The sequence below is a fragment of the Carlito syrichta genome, unplaced genomic scaffold, assembly GCF_000164805.1.
Source record: "Carlito syrichta isolate Samal-C Ts95f unplaced genomic scaffold, Tarsius_syrichta-2.0.1 Scaffold315477, whole genome shotgun sequence".
Lineage (NCBI taxonomy): Eukaryota > Metazoa > Chordata > Mammalia > Primates > Tarsiidae > Carlito > Carlito syrichta.
Window position 1 is genome coordinate 993,553 of NW_007259573.1, and position 15,905 is coordinate 1,009,457.

At 43.4% G+C, this 15,905-nt stretch overlaps 1 protein-coding gene across 1 annotated transcript in view; it reads right to left on the reverse strand.

Annotated features, from left to right (window-relative positions):
• Window positions 1-412: 412 nt before the first annotated feature.
• The window catches only part of LOC110594475 (kalirin-like), a 33,010-nt gene continuing 17,517 nt past the window's right edge, over window positions 413-15,905 (reverse strand). Inside the window, exons 3-10 of the mRNA XM_021706365.1 lie at window positions 15,638-15,809; window positions 13,319-13,440; window positions 12,494-12,625; window positions 10,566-10,730; window positions 7,932-8,010; window positions 4,256-4,456; window positions 1,933-2,071; window positions 413-1,342 (exon numbers count right to left, since the gene is read on the reverse strand). Coding sequence (XP_021562040.1) covers window positions 797-1,342; window positions 1,933-2,071; window positions 4,256-4,456; window positions 7,932-8,010; window positions 10,566-10,730; window positions 12,494-12,625; window positions 13,319-13,440; window positions 15,638-15,809 — 1,556 coding nt within the window. The 3' untranslated portion in view covers window positions 413-796. The remainder of the gene's footprint in view (window positions 1,343-1,932; window positions 2,072-4,255; window positions 4,457-7,931; window positions 8,011-10,565; window positions 10,731-12,493; window positions 12,626-13,318; window positions 13,441-15,637; window positions 15,810-15,905) is intronic.

Here is a 15,905-nt window from a genome sequence, read left to right on the forward strand (position 1 = left end):
ATTCAGGGGTAGTGTTTCATATACAGAACCTATCTTAATCAAATAACCTGTGATTGACAGAAAAAGTCTTCTTACTCACAGATTGCAAAAGGGTAACTTTGCTTTCCCTTAATGCACAGATTCTGGTAAAAGATTTCTATACAAGATTTATAAAATGCTCTAAAAAACTCGTCATCTAATTGTGCTTAGTCAAAACAATGTAATGCTTCGGTAAATAAATTACTGTCTTAACTGGAGCACTCAAAGTTACTTATGATTGATTTAATATATATCTCTATATTATAAAACTCTGAAACCTGAATGGGATATATTAACTGTATGTGTATATGTATCCTATTAAGAAACTATATCTAAGTCATCTAAACCAGAATAGTTGATATACATGACATCTCCAATGAATAGAACTTTTAGCTTACATTTTCAGCAAAGGCAGAAATCTTTTATTCTCACTAGAGTGAGCTTAAGTTTTGCCCAGATAACCACTCATTTTGGAAAATACAATTACAATTTTATAACAGCTAATATTCTTGTTGCTCTTGCCCTTCTTTTTTAATACTTTCTGCAACGCTTTGCATCTTTAGTTCTTCAGAATGACCTTCTAGAAAGCCCCTGGGTGTAGGGTGACTGTTACTGCTGCTCAGACCCTGAATAACCACTGACGAGGTTTAAGAGGTACGTCTCTCAATCCAGAGAACTGCATGGAGTGAAATAATGAACAGAATTATTTACAGACACATTCAGTCTTACTTTGGTTCACACTGCACTTCCATGTGAAACCTTGGGGGCCGGAAGATGGCTACGTCCCCTGGTTCACCCGGTTGACAATGTAGCTCTTGACGTTGGGAATCGGCCGAACGTCATTCTGGTGCTTACGGCGTTCTATGAAGCATGCCAGGCGTGAGGTGTCCAGAGGGATCTTAGAGTAGCTGCCATTGTGGGGCTGCAGCCACGGGTGCTGGAGGCAAGTGGCCGCTGTGGGCCGCCTCCGAAAGTCTTCCTGTAAGATCACATTGATGAAATCTCGGGCAGCATTGCTCACGCCACAGAAGTATTCATGGGGGAAGCTGAAATCCACCCTGCATACGTTGATACATGTCTCCTCTTTGCTCTCATCCAAGAAGGGGGAGACCCCACTCAGCATGACATATGTCAGAACCCCAATGCTCCAGATGTCTGTGCCCAAAGAGACAGGAATGCCTTGGATCACTTCTGGGGCGGCAAACTCAGGGTTCCCCAGCAAGTGGTGAATGTGGAAGTGACCCGAGATCTGGACAGCATCCTCCAAGTCGATGAGTTTCACTCGAGGCACTGGAATCCGCAGGTCAATGAGCAGGTTTTCAGGCTGCGGAGATCCAAGGAGGAGGGACAAGAGAAGGGAAGTTCAGCTCTCTGTTTTGACTACCAGCAGGATGCCATTACTTCAAACATGCTTCTGCTATTCTTTGATAAAGCCTACAGTGTGTGGACAATTCCCTATACAAAGTACATAGGAGGCTTCCAACTATCAGTATGAACTCACTACACTTTGAGTTTCGGTAGTACTTAGAGAAGTTGTTTGACATTGAAAGTCCTGTCCTTTCAATGCTTCTGCATTGAATAGAAAATAATAAATTCCTCATTTTGGAAAACAGGAGCCTCTTTCTGAGCAGCAAGAAAGAGACGGTGACATTTACTGTCTTTCTTCTATAAAGTTAGATGAGGTAGGTAAAGTTTTCCTATGTCCTCTCACACCAGATGTTACTGTGACTCTGATGTGTTCACATTAATTCATGAATAATGCATTTAAATTGTGTGACAACCTAGTTTCTGTTTAATAGTTATAAGGGTTCTAATCTAAGTAAATAAAAGGTATTTACATTTGCATTCCTTAAGAGTAATGACCTGTGAGTTGAACTGCGCCCTTTCCTGGCAGTGGTTGCCATTTCTTATTACCTTAATGTCCAAATGTGCAACTCTGCAGTTGTGGAGGTACTGCAGAGCTTCCATAATGTCTCGGATGTAGAAAGCCACTTTTTCCTCCATCAGCTCATCATGATTCATAAGGTAGTCTAAGAGCCGGCCATCATCCATCCTGAAAGTAGGGACGAAAAGGCAAAGGAAATAGGTTTGTGAACAAACAAAAAAATACCACATGTACAGTCAGTGAGCTCTCTAAGATCTCTTACTCCCTGTTATAAATGACAATCAGTATTGCATCGCACACATATAGTTAGGGTCCAAAGTCAGTGTCATGTTCAGAATGAAAATAATATGTATACAATTGTGGTTTGCTTCATTTTGCTAGCTTTAAAAATTGCTCACAAGGTAAAAGATCTGACACCCCTTTAAGAGGTTGTATTGCTCAATAAAAGCTCTCACTGAGACTTTAGCAATATTCTAATTAACTAACATATAGCGAACAGTCCCGTATATGTTTTGCAAACTACTTTTATCTGTCAGTTTTTAGCTGGGGAAAATAGAAAGTAGGTAAAGTTTGTCCTTGGTGTCCTTGATCCCTTTTTTAATCCTTTGCCTTCAGGGCAACTCTTCCAGTCTTAAAGCCTGTGAAGGACACATGGAGTCAGCCAGACCCAGATTTGAGTCCCAGTTCTGCTACCTGCTGGCTGGGGTTGGAAGCAAGTCATCTGAACTCTTTTAGTTTTCCTGAAATGAGCCATCTTTAAGTTGAGAATAACAAAATAATAATAATACTCCCTCCTTCATGATGAGGATTATGCAAGGATTAAGTGAGACAATGAGGCATTTAAGCATAATTAGTAACAAAAGTAAGTGCTAAGTAAATGGTAGATTTTTTAGACACCCTGTGCCTTCTTACAGCGAGGAATTAACAAATGTCAGGCAGTTATTCTTTAATGTCTAGGAGACTGTTAAAGGTACCTCCCAGGCTGTGTGATGGTTCATGCCTGTAATCCCAGCTTTGGGAGGTCAAAGTGGGAGAATTGCTTGAGCCCAGGAGTTTGAAAACAGCTTAGGCAAGACCTCATCTCTACAAAAAAGCAATAAATTAAATTAGCTGGGTGTGGTGGTGTGCGCCCACAGTCCCAGCTACAGGAGGCTGAGGCAAAAGGAATGCCTGAGTCCAGGAGGTCGAGGTTGTGGTGAGCTGTGATTGTGTCCACTCCAGCCTGGGCAACAAAAGTGAGAACTCCAACTCAAACAAATAAACAAAAAAAAAGGTACATCCCACAAAATGCCCAGGCAGAGGAACTTGATCCAGGGTCAGAAACTACATTTGATCACAGCTGAAATCCCCTAGGCCAAGTGTCCTTTTTCTCCTCTGGCTTGTTCCTTCCCACTGGTCGCTTCTATTTTTCTCCATGGGAGCAAAGGCTAGGACCAATGCAGGTCTCCTTTACTTCCCTCTGACCTTGGAGTGGAGTAAGAGTGGTCAGAGTTGAGTGGAGCAGGATTAGGCTTGTTAATTACATGTCCCTGACCGTCTTGGAGTGATTAAGGGAGAAATGTACTGTAGAACTGCTCCAAGACCACAGAATCTGAGCCAGCAGGTTCAACCTTAGAGCCTTTAGATAAGGCGGATGCCCACATCTCATCCTAGACTAGGGAATCAGAATTTCAGTTGCCTGATAGCAAAAATCTCTCCCAGAAATTCTGGTGACCACCAAAGTAGAGGCTCATAGTTACAGCATAACAAGATCCAGCACTTGGGTGAGCTCAGGCACTGCCTCTCCACAAACCTTTCTTGGACCTCAGGCCCAAGCAAGCATCTTTCTATATTCACATCGCAACCCTCTCCAATGCATGCACTTCTTTTTTAGTATTTATTATGCTATATTGAAACCATCCATTTCCTCACTGGGCTTGTAACTCCTCAATAGCAAGAACTATATCTTTTCACCTGTGTTCCCCCAATCCTGGCTCCTGTCTGCACAGTGGTCGGCACATAGTAAGTACTCAGTCCATGTTTACTAGACTAGTTCCACCCAATATTCATCTAGCTTAATGCCTATAAGCTCCAGGAAGCTAAGGTTATTCGTTAGTCCTTGCAGATGAGGATACTGGAGGCCTAGAAAGTATTCAGCTTCAAGTCACAGAGCTGGATGATTTACTACGGGGTGATTTGACTGGAACCCAGATTTCTCCTCCCAAGTACAGCGTCTTACCGTTCTGGTGGAACAGTAGTGGGCAAGCGCATGTTACATGCAGTACTTTGGACACTATGAGACAAATGTAACTGGGTGTAAGAAATAACCCCCCAAAATAGGAACCACCTCGGAGAGATGACACCTATACTTACAGTTCCAAAATCAGGATGTAGGATGTGGGGGACTCATAGGTGTCATGGAGAGTGATGTACTGGGGGTGCTGCAGGTGCTGAAGCAAAGCAGCCTCGTGAGCAGCCTGCTCTTTTTTCTTCATTTTTTTGCTAACAAATTTCACAGCCACATCTTTGCGGGTCGCTTTGTGAATGCATTTTTTTACTATAGAGAAACGGCCTCTGGAAAAACAAAAGGGAGAAAGAGTTTTCTAATATTCATCAATCAACTAGGTATATTTTATCCATGAATTGTGTAAAGTTTTGTCTAAAGTGGTCAGACAGTAATATTTTATTAGGAATCCTACTTTCCTATATTCTTAATTACAAAACCTATTTTTCCTTTTAGCAAAAAAACTAACTAATATAATTATTTAGTCAATATATTTCTCATAATTTCTTTTTTGAGATAGGGTCTCACTCTGTTGTCCAGGCTGAAGTTGAGTGGTGATCCTAGCTCACTAACCTTGACCCTTGGGGTCAAATGATTCTTCTGCCTCAGCCTCCTGAGCAGCTAGAACTAAAGGTGTGTCCCTGGTTAATTTTTAATTTTTTATACAAATGGGGTCTCCCTATGTTGCCCAGGCTGTTCTCAAACTCCTGGCCTCAAGCAATCCTCTTGTCTGGGCTTCCTAAAGTGCTGGAATCACAGGCATGAGTCACCACGCCCAGCCTATTTCTCTGTCGTTTTGATCAACTGCAGGTTCAGTTTAATTTTCTAAGCAGAATATATATTTCTATAAAATGCAGCAATAAAAACAACATTAAAGAAAGCAGAATTCTACTCAATGATAATTTTAAAAACGTTTCTCAATTTCTCAACCCTAACCCTAAAATACACAAAAGGAAAGAGAATAGCAGAATAGATCTTCTATGCAGCCAACTTCAATCATTATCAACATTTTACCAATCTTGTTTCACCTATTCCTTTTCTACTTTCTGCTTTTCCCCTAAGGTATTTTAAGCAAAATCCAGATATCATGTCATTTTATTCATAAATACATCAGTTTGCATCCCTCATTGACAAAAACACTTGGAAATACGTAGCCACCCTGCCACTATCACATATGACAGGATTACTAACCCCTGAAACAGAATGGTTCCCAGATGCAGCTGTTGCCTATGGAAGGTGGTAAGACCCAAGTATTGTAGAAGGGGCACAGCTCAGCAATGGAAGCAGATCAAGGGAAGGCCAGCAAGGTCCCAAGGCAGGGTCATCCAAGCCTGCCCACGAGTCGCCCTAACCCAGGAGTAGAGGAGGGAACTGTGAAAGACCAGCCCGGAACCCTCAGGCCATTGTTTTTTGTATTTTGTTCAGGGATATAATCAGTGGGAGATAAAGGCCTCAATGGGCTTACTCCAACTTGACTGGCATCAAGAGTTGGCTCATTTTAAAAGTTCAGGGTTAAAAAGCTATTGGAAGCTCTGAGTGTGGGGGTGAAGTCTGTCAACTCTTACTTTACTACAGGGTGATCTGACGGGGCTGTATGGTTGGCAAAGCTCCATACTTAGTACTGTCAAGTCTTTCCTTTTGGGCTGCTCAGAGTCCCCAGGAAAGAGCCTCCTGCTTTCTACCCTAGAGGGTGGAGCCCTGGTTGTCCACCTCCGGAGGTCCAGTGGATGCAAGCGCTGGGGTTCTAAGTATCCAGCATGCATACCATCTCATACTTCCTGTTTTCAGTCTAGCTCCATTGCCCTCAATTGAGCCTGCTATCCCCAAGGACAGGGATGGTCTGTTTTTTCCTTTCCAGAGAATAAAACTCCAGTCTTTTCCTGGATGGAGAAGGACAATCATATGGGTGCCTGAAGCTGAGGTGGGGGAGATTTGGAGCCAACAACTTATCCTTGGGAATGCTAGCTGGTTGCCTGTAGAGACTCTAAAAAGGTAGCAGTACTAGGCCTCCAGGTAAGGATGGCAGACTGAACCACAGGCATCTACTTTCACTCCCTCTTGAGACACAACTTCTTTTCAAACAGTTTCAGCCAGTCCTTCCAATTTTTGTGTCCTCCTTCTACCAGAGGTACTCGATGCTGCCAATACCTGAGTCTTTGGGCAATTCTGCCACAAAATGATACTGGCTCTCATTTGACCCCATGACTGGCTTGGTCTGACTCACTCAGGTCTCCAAGGCCAGAGGCCCATTGTTAGTGGGTGTTCTTTTATTCATACATCCAAGGCGTGGGCAACTTGTGAAATCTCCCCACATTCTCTTACCCAGACCACCCAGAGCAGTGCATGCATAGGACGAACCCCTTGTGTTTCTTTCCCATCAACTATTTGATGAGCTAGGTGATAGATTTTTAAAATTTTCTGTTAAAAGATAAATATTTTAAAGGACACACTAGGTGTTCTTTAATCAAAATACTGAGAGAGAGAGAGAGAGAGAGAGAGAGAGGGAGAAACAGACAGAGAGATGTCAATGTGTATGTGGGGGAGTGGGATTTGGATTAGGAATACTCATAAAACAGTTAATGTGCTTGACACAAGGAAGAATGTAGAGACCTGAAGTGAACAATTCATGGTTATACATTCTTCTCAGGAACACATGGAACTTTTTACAAAAATTGACCATGTACTATTCATAAAGCAAGTCCCAACAAAAAACAGGTAATTAATATCATGTGGATTAAGTTCTCTGACTACAATGAAAATTAATTTAGAAATCATTGTCAAAAAGATACTTTAAAAAAAATCTCATAGATATTAAAATATTTTTCCATTATAACTGGGTCAAAGAAAAATTTATAGCTGAAGAAAAAATACATGCAACTAAATAAAAGTGAAAATACCACATATCAAAGTTTGGGCACTATAGCTAAAATTGAACTTTGAAGAAAAATTTGAGCCTTAAATTCTTATACTAAAAAATAAGAAAGGCTGAGAGTTGATGAATAAAACATCCAACTTAAGAAATTAGAGAGCCAGGCTCGGTGGCTCAGCCTGTAATCCTGCGCCTTTGGGAGGCTGAGGCGAGTGGATTGCCTGAGCCCGCGGGTTCGAGACCCACCTGGGCAGTGAGACCTCATCTCTACAATAAATCAAAAAATCAGCCGGGCGTGGTAGCGCATGCCTGTAATTGCAGCTACTCAGAAGGCTGAGGTGGAAGGATCGCCGGAGCCCAACAGGCGAGGCTGCGGCCACTGCACTTCAGTCTGGGCAACCGAGTGAGACACTCCAACTCAAAAAAAAAAAAAGAAAGAAAGAAATTAGAGATGGGCTCGGTGGCTCAGCCTGTAATCCTGAGTGGATTGCCTGAGCCCGCAGGTTCGAGACCCGCCCAGGCAACTTGGTGAGATCTCATCTCTACAATAAAAAAAAAAAAAAATTAGCCGGGTGTGGTAGTGCACGCCTGTAGTTCCAGCTATGTGGAAGGCTGAAGCGGAAGGATCGCCGGAGCCCAGCAGGTTGGGGCTGCGGTGGCCGGGAGTGGCCACTGCACTCCAGACTGGGCGACAGAGTGAGACTCCAACTCAAAAAAAAAAAAAAGAAAGAAATTAGAAAAGGAACAGTGGATAATACAAATAGATATTCTAGTTATTTTCTTACTGTAGAAAGACTGCATTTATAAAAGAAACAGAAAAGCAATAACAAAAATAAATCATTCTGTTGTGATGTTGCTAGGTGTTCACAAATGAATGAATTGAAAATTGTCATTACCTTCCAATTTCATTCAGCTCAGTATATGCTGAATCAAAATTTTCCTTCCAAGAAATGGTGGCACCATCAGCAGCAGCATCTTTGGAAGAGAGAGAATCCATTTATGATACTGAGGGTGTCATATAAGAATAAAGAAAAGGGTCACAGTAAAGCTCCAGCATAACCCATAGCAAAATTCTCAGGAGTAAATATGGAATCTAACTTAGTAGGAAAAGGCCACTGTTCTCTGGAATGTTATTTTTAAAATATCATCCAAGTCAGGTAGCTCACGCCTATAATCCCAGCACTCTGAGAGGCTGAGGCAGAAGGATCACTTGAGGCCAGGAGTTTGAGACTAGCCCGGGCAACATAACGAGACCTCGTTTCTACAAAAAAAAATTTTTTTTTTTTTTTGAGTTGGAGTCTCACTCTGTCGCCCAGACTGGAGTGCAGTGGCCACTCCCGGCCACCGCAGCCTTGAGCTGCTGGGCTCCGGCGATCCTTCCACCTCAGTCTTCCAAGTAGCCGGAATTACAGGCATGCGCTACCATGCCCAGCTGATTTTTTGATTTTTTTGTAGAGATGAGGTCTCGCTGCCCAGGTGGGTCTACAAAAAATTTTTAAAAGTAGTGGGTGTGGTGGCATGCACCTGTAGTCCCAGTTACAGAGGAAGCTGAGGCAGGAGGATCACTTGCTTGAATCAAGAGTTTGAAGCTGCAATGAGCCGTGATCATTGTGACTCTGCATTCTAGCCTGGGTGACACAGTGAGATACTGTCTCAAAAAAAAAAAAAGCTGCTGTCCTCTCCAACACACATGGACCACTCCCTTGCACTGTGGAAATCTCACTAGTTGGAGATTTCTGTAGGCTAGACAAGTTTCCTCTTTCAAAACATCCATTGAATCAAGGTGATTTGGTGGGCAAAATAAGAACAATGTTTGTAAAATACTCATATTTAGCTAGTTATGTGATTATATATATATAAATATATAAAATTCAAGGGGAAATTGACATGACAGATTTCCTCTGTTATCTACTTAAAGGAAAAACTCAGAAGGGACAATCAGAAGGGACTTCTGAATATCTTAAAATAGAAATTTGGTAGGAGAAATAAAAAGGAAGAAAAAAAACCCCACTTTGAAGGCCTCGAAAAGCCACTGAGAATCAGGGCTGTAGGAGGTTGCAGCTAGAAAATAAGGGAAAAGTTACAAGGTCAGGAAAGGACAAAAGGAAAAACATCCCCAAATTTTCTGTCTTACCCCACTGTTCTCGGCATTAATGAACTTATCTGGTTTATTGAATAATTTAACTTAATACAATATATGCCTGAATAGCTCCCTTGGCAGCATTATGTGGTATGCCAATTCCTTGGCAATGATTCACACGTTTCTCTCTCTCTCTGTCACACACACACACACACACACACACACACACACACACACACACACAAACACACACACACACCAACATGCATTTGTGTTGTCTGCAAAACATACGGCCAACAGTGACTGTCCCAGGGCAGGACCGAGTGCGTAACTTGGGAGTAGAGGAGCCAAGTCAGCAGCTTGGCTCTTCTGACCCCAGAGCTGGTCACCTCAGGCTGCCCAGAGCACAGGTCAGGCTGAGATCAAAGATGGTTTATCCATCTTGAATTCTAAGGAAACAGAGACTCAAGACCAAGGTTTCCCAGTGAGTCACAGGCCTGTGGGAACAAAGCCAAGTCACAGGGAGAGAACTAACTTGGCTGGCAGTGGAGGTGGGCCTGGAGAGCATTTCTGGGCTCAGCTGGCAGTGGGTGTAGCCCAAGGACTTACAGGGCTTCCTAAGCTCCTCTGAAGACTCCAGAATTCCCTTAACTTAAGGATATACAGGTCCATTGCCTTTTACAAAGTACAAGCACCTCCTAGCTGCTGCCCTCCCCAACACACATGGACCACTCCCTTGCACTTCCCGAAATCTCACTATTTCGAGATTTCTTTAGGCTAACCAAGTTTCCTCTCTCAAAACATCCCTGGAACCCAGGTGACTTGGTGGGCAAGATAAGAACCATGCTTGTAAAATACTCATATTTAGCTAGTTATATGGACATCTTAGTTAATTTATCGATAAGTCTACCTAAAAGTATCTCCATGTTGAAAAAAATTCTGGAGTCATCAGAGGTGAGGGAAGTATCACATATTCATTTTGCAGTGGAATCCTCAGCCAGGTTGCTCTTCTCTCCCCATTTCAGTGTGTGAGGGGACTGCCCCTAGTGCTGTGAGGTAAGTGTATGCCTGGCAGGGGTGCCCAGGTGAGAGAAGGCTTTGCATTCCTGTCTCAGAAGAGGGACAGATAGCATTCATGTTACTCATGACTCCTGCCTGGCCCTCTTTGTTCCTGGATACATACCCAGTCTCCCAGGGAACTTGGCAGGCACATGTTTAGGCATGGGTAGCAGATCTAATGTTCGCCCAAGGTGCTTGGAGTCACACTTTATGGAAACATTCCTCATCAAGTCTCTAAACTGCTGCCTAACTGAAGCTGCTGAGTAGCTCCAGGTCGGTCACCTCTTGCCTGGTGGCCTGACATGCCAATGCACAGCCAGTGCCAGGGAGTCTGTGATAGCTGGCCAGGCGCCTTGTCTCCACTGCCTAGGGGCCCTGGGCTGGGACTCACCATATTCTGGAAGTCGCACAAACTCCGAGGGCTCACTGGGAAGGCTGATTCCCCAGGGATTACTGGCACTGACTCTGAACTGATAAGGACACCCAGGACTAAGGTCTTCGATGACGAGGTAAGTGTCCAAGGTCGAAGCCACCGACTGCTGCCAGATCTGAGAACCTGGTGCACAGTTTCCCAGGAGAAGGAAAGAGAAAAGCCAAAGGAACATTGTTTCAAAGACCTTCAGCAAACAAAGAAAGGAAAATTGACACATTCAATTCAAGGGACTGCTGTGGTCACTGCAGCGGACTGTGAAAGCCTGTGGGTCAACTGTGGCAGTTTAGTCGATTTCCTATATGACTGACTAAATAGTGAGGGCTGTGGAAGAAGCTGGCCTGTAGATTTCGTCCACTTTCAGATGTGCAAGTGTGAGAGTGGAAAGACCTCGATAATACAGAATTTACAGGGGACACGTGATGATATTTGATAAGGCTGTAAGAATATATTATGCATTAATAACAACATGAGAGAAAATATGCATTTAGAAGTAGAAACAAATAGAAATTAACATGCACTAAGCACTATGTACATGTAAAATACTGTGGAAAGTGTCTTCAATATAATTCTCTCATTTAATTTTCTCACTTAAATCCACAGAAAACAGATGAGGTAGGCTGTGTTAATCTTACTTACATGAAGAAACGGAGCCTCAGAAATGTTTAACAATTACCCAAGAGAGCTTAGTTAGTAAGGTGAACTGTGACCTGAATAACACTAAGTTAAATATAAACGTTGTGAACTGTGTGTCCCAGCTCCACAGTAGCACCTTTGTGCTGACCTGAGAGACTCAAGACTGAACAGCTTAAGAGGGATGCAGAAATAAAAAATGTTATAACTGCACAAGGCCTGTTTAATAAAAGAGAAGAAGACAGAAGAGTTAAAATAGTGAGAGTAATGAAGAGTAGAGCAAAACGAATGACTTTAGTTGTGGGGGTGGAGTAGAGTGGCAGACATTTGCTTTCAACTCAGCTGTGCAATTTATAATGTGAGTCAGAGATATGTTATTAACAATTAGAACTCTCTGGAAGCTTCTTATTTTAACTAATTCCTGATAACTAGATGGAAGTCTCAGTTGTTTCTAACTGGTAAAGAAATATATGCACTTTAAAGCATGCAAATGTAACACGTTTTAAAACTTTAAATTTTATCTAGGAGCAGGGAAGAGAGAGCTCTGATCATACTACCCTAGCTAATTCTCTGGGAGAAAGATCACAAATTAGCAAACCAGGGAGCTGGGTTCTAGGGTCAGCTCTGCCTCCTATTAACTACAACCTGTGTTTCTTAAATTTTTTTTTTAGAGACAGTGTCTCACTCTGTCACTCAGACTGTAGTGCAGTGGTATGATCAGAGCTCACTGCAGCCTCGAACTACTTGGGCTCAAGTCATCCTCCCACCTTAGCCTCCCAAGTAGCTAGGACTCCAGGTGTGTATCACTATATTCGGCTAATTTTATTTTTTGTAGAGATGGGGGAGAGTGGGTATCACTATGTTGCCCAGGCTAGTCTCAAACTCCTGGAGTTTAAGTGGCCCCCCCCACCCCACCCCCGCCTCAGCCTCCCAAAGCAGATATAAGCCACTGCATCCATTCTCTTAATTTTTTTAGGCCTTAGCCTCCTCATCTGTAAAATGGGCCTGACTGTGATTGAGTGTGTTAAGTAGAGAAATGTGTGTGAAAGCACTTTGAAATCTGCTCTGGGTCAGAACATGTCAGAGAGGTTCATCGAACAAAAATGGCTGCTCGATCTCTGAAATCAGAAAGCAGTTGTAGTCTGGCACTGCGGCCTCTAAGCTGAGTTAGAAGACACAAGAACAAACAGCTTCTGAAAGACAGGCGGCAAATCGGTTTCTAACTCTGAAGGGCCTCCCAGGAGGAGACAGCGTACCTTCCTCTCTGTACTCCACGGTGTAACCAGAAATGGTGCAGTTTCCCGTGCTAGAGGGGGGCAGCCAGCGGAGAATCACTGAGGTGCAGCTTCTCTCCTGGGCAATGGGACGATTAGGGGCTGCTGGAACCCCTGTGGAGACAGAAATTACGATCAAGTACTATGTCTGCAGAACGTGGCATTTTACACCAACGTAGGACGTCATCTAGGGAACATCACCTATCTTATATCTCAAATTTTTCCTATGACCTTCTCCACCAAGTGGCATACCATTTTCCAGGCCCAAGGGAGACCTGGGAGACACGTCCTGTGGCCTGAAGTTCTTCCCTGGGTGATATACAGCACCCCGGAGATAGAGCTTGGACTGGGGACTATAGAGTAGGTTAATTGTAGGGCACAAACAGCTCTTAGCAAAGATTTGTTTTCTGTCCATTTGCCAGGTCTTTATTTTGGGATTTTCACAATGAACCTTTTCTACTCAGATCTCAGGGCATTTTTGTCATGTTCACTTAAAGTGTTTGACTAACACAAATTTATAAAGACAGAAAAAGAATGGTGGTGGCCAGAGGCAGTGGGGAGGCCGGAATGGGGAGTTACTGTTTAGTGGATACTGACAGAGTTTCAGTTTGGGAAGATGAAAAGAATTCTGTGAGTGGATGACGGTGAGGTAGCACCAAAATGTGAATGTACTTAGTGCCACTGAATTGACACTTGAAAATGGTTGAGGTGGTCAATTTTATGTTGTGTGTTTTTACTACAATTTAAAAAATAAATGTTTTTAAAAAGTATTTTTAAAAGTTTGACTAACAGAGAGACTGGCTGTACCTTGCACCTTGACTGTAGCAGATGTTGATGTGGTCCCGTGGTCATTTGTTGCTATGCAGGTATAAATCCCACTGTCTTGGGGCATCAGATTGCAGATCTTCAGGGTGATTTCCCCAGAATCACTAGGAACACCAAAGAGGAATGACCAAGACTCCAGGAATGAGACATTTGTCTGATGCGTAAAATCCCATAGCCTTGGCACGAGATGCTGAACTGAGACTCCTTAGGTCCAAGGTCAGTCTCTGTTCTGCTATCTGCCTGCACACCTTGGGTGATCACCTTGACCCTGTATCTCCATTCCCTTCCTTATGTGGGGGAAAAATTTCTGGCCAAGCCTATCTCTCAAATTTGTCATAAATGGGGACAGAATGAGAAATAAAATGACATAAGAATTAGAACGTGATTAAAGTCCTATACAGTAATACAACATCATTAGTATTATTACCACTAGCAACTTTGCCCTAGAATGTTTTCAGTCTCAATGATCAATAATGAACAGTACAAAAAAGGAAAAACTCAAGAATGAAAATGTATTTTAAAGTCTACATGTGGGATCCTCAAAATAATTAAGTGAATTAAGAAAAGGTAAATTCGTTCACCTAAATGATAACTGTCACTTGTCTCTGTATAAAGTCCAGGAACATCCCAAGAGAAGAACTGTTCTGAAAGGGTGAAATACAGAGGCACAAAATCCAGTCGCTCTTCATGATCCTCACCAAGTGCTGCCTCTCACACTAGCTTCTTGGACCCACTGACATTATTTATGACCTGGCCAGGCAGTCCCTGCTGGGCACAGCAAACAATGACGGTCCTTGTCCACACCACATTCACACAAATTGAGTCAATGAATGAAAGTTTCTTAATTCTAGGTGTTTCTTCCATAAATGTTTCTTTTTTTTTTTGAGTTGGAGTCTTACTCTGTCATCCAGACTGGAGTGCAGTGGGCTCTCCCGGCCTCAACCTGTTGGGCTCCGGCGATCCTTCCACCTCAGCCTTCCAAGTAGCTGGAACTACAGGCGCGCGCTACCACGCCTGGCTAATTTTTGATTTATTGTAGAGATGAGGTCTTGCCAAGTTGCCCAGGCGGGTCTCGAACCGAATGGGCTCAGGCAATCCACTCACCTCAGCCTCCCAAAGTGCTGGGATTACAGGCTGAGCCACCGAGCCCGGCTCCATAAATGTTTCTTAAGCATTTAGGGCTTGCTACTGCTTGTCCACTGTAAGCCGTAGCATGCCATGAAGTTCATAATTCATGACAATAATGTTAACAGAATGACTGGGAGGCAATCAAGTTTTGTTAAATGGCCTTTTAGTGTAGAAGCACGCTTGCAGCCCAGGTGCAGTGGCTCATACCTATAATCCCAGCAGTTTGGGAGGCCAAGGTGAGAGGATTGCCTGAGCCCACAGCTTCGAGACCAGCCTGGGCAACTTGGTGAGACCTCATCTCCACAATAAATCAAAAAATTAGCCAGGCATGGTAGTTTCAGCTACTTGGAAGGCTAAGATGGAAGGATCGCCCCAGCCCAGCAGATTGAGGCTGCGGTGGCTGTGAGTGTACCACTGCACTCCAGCCTGGGCAACAGAGTGAGACTCTGACTCAAAAAAAAAAAAAGAAAAGAAGCAGGCTTGCAGCTTGATTTTCTACTGCACATTTTGGAATGAGTAATTATTTTTCCTGGTAAAATTTTTCTTAGGTAGGGAGTTAAATATCTCACTATTTCACAATACCTTGAAGGGCACAAAAAACACCAGGATGCCCAGATTTGAGGACCACATTTGTACTACAGGTCTGGAGCCTTCACTACTGCCTCAGAAGTCTAAGACTTAGAGATTTACTTGGGAATCCGTAGGGAAAGACCATCTAATAATTGGGTGAATGTAAGGCAGTGACTCTAAAACTCTTCAAAAATGTGACTCATGCTTGACTTGAGACATAAAGGTTTACATTTTTTCTTTGTTTAATGTGGATCCAGAGCAAACCTTTCTTTTGGTCCCAGGCATGTCTACAAGGTGCTGAGCAACATGGAATAAGTCTGCCGGTACCACCCAGATGTCCATTGGGCTGGCAGGAGCTACAACCTGAGTGGCAGAGGCTGTGCCTGAAGCTCGTAGCCCTGAGAACTCTTGTGCAGCTGAACTGACCACCATTTTATACTCATTCTGTCTCTTAATCAAGGCCAAGTGTTTGAGCTAGACAAGGCCCCAGGGCGGCTCCTCTTTTGGAGAGACCAGTCACTAAAAAATAGTCTGCATCCCAGACTCAGCCTCTGGGTCTGCTCTAAGGGGCTGTTGGTGCTGAGGCCAGGGTGATCAGCTTACCAGGAGGAGACGGTGTATGTGGCTGAGCTATTGTCAGTGTCAAGGATGTTCTGGTCTGGACCCTTCCAAGTGATGGTGGGCTTTGGCCGCCCACAGACTTTGCACTGTAATATCACTGTGTCCCCAAGCAAACAGGTCACATCCACTAATGGCACAAGGAATTCTGGAGCCACTGTGATCAAATTGACATACATTCACATCATTCAGAACAAACTCAGAATAAGACAGCCATTTATTTTAACACGACCATCTCATTTCCCACCCATGT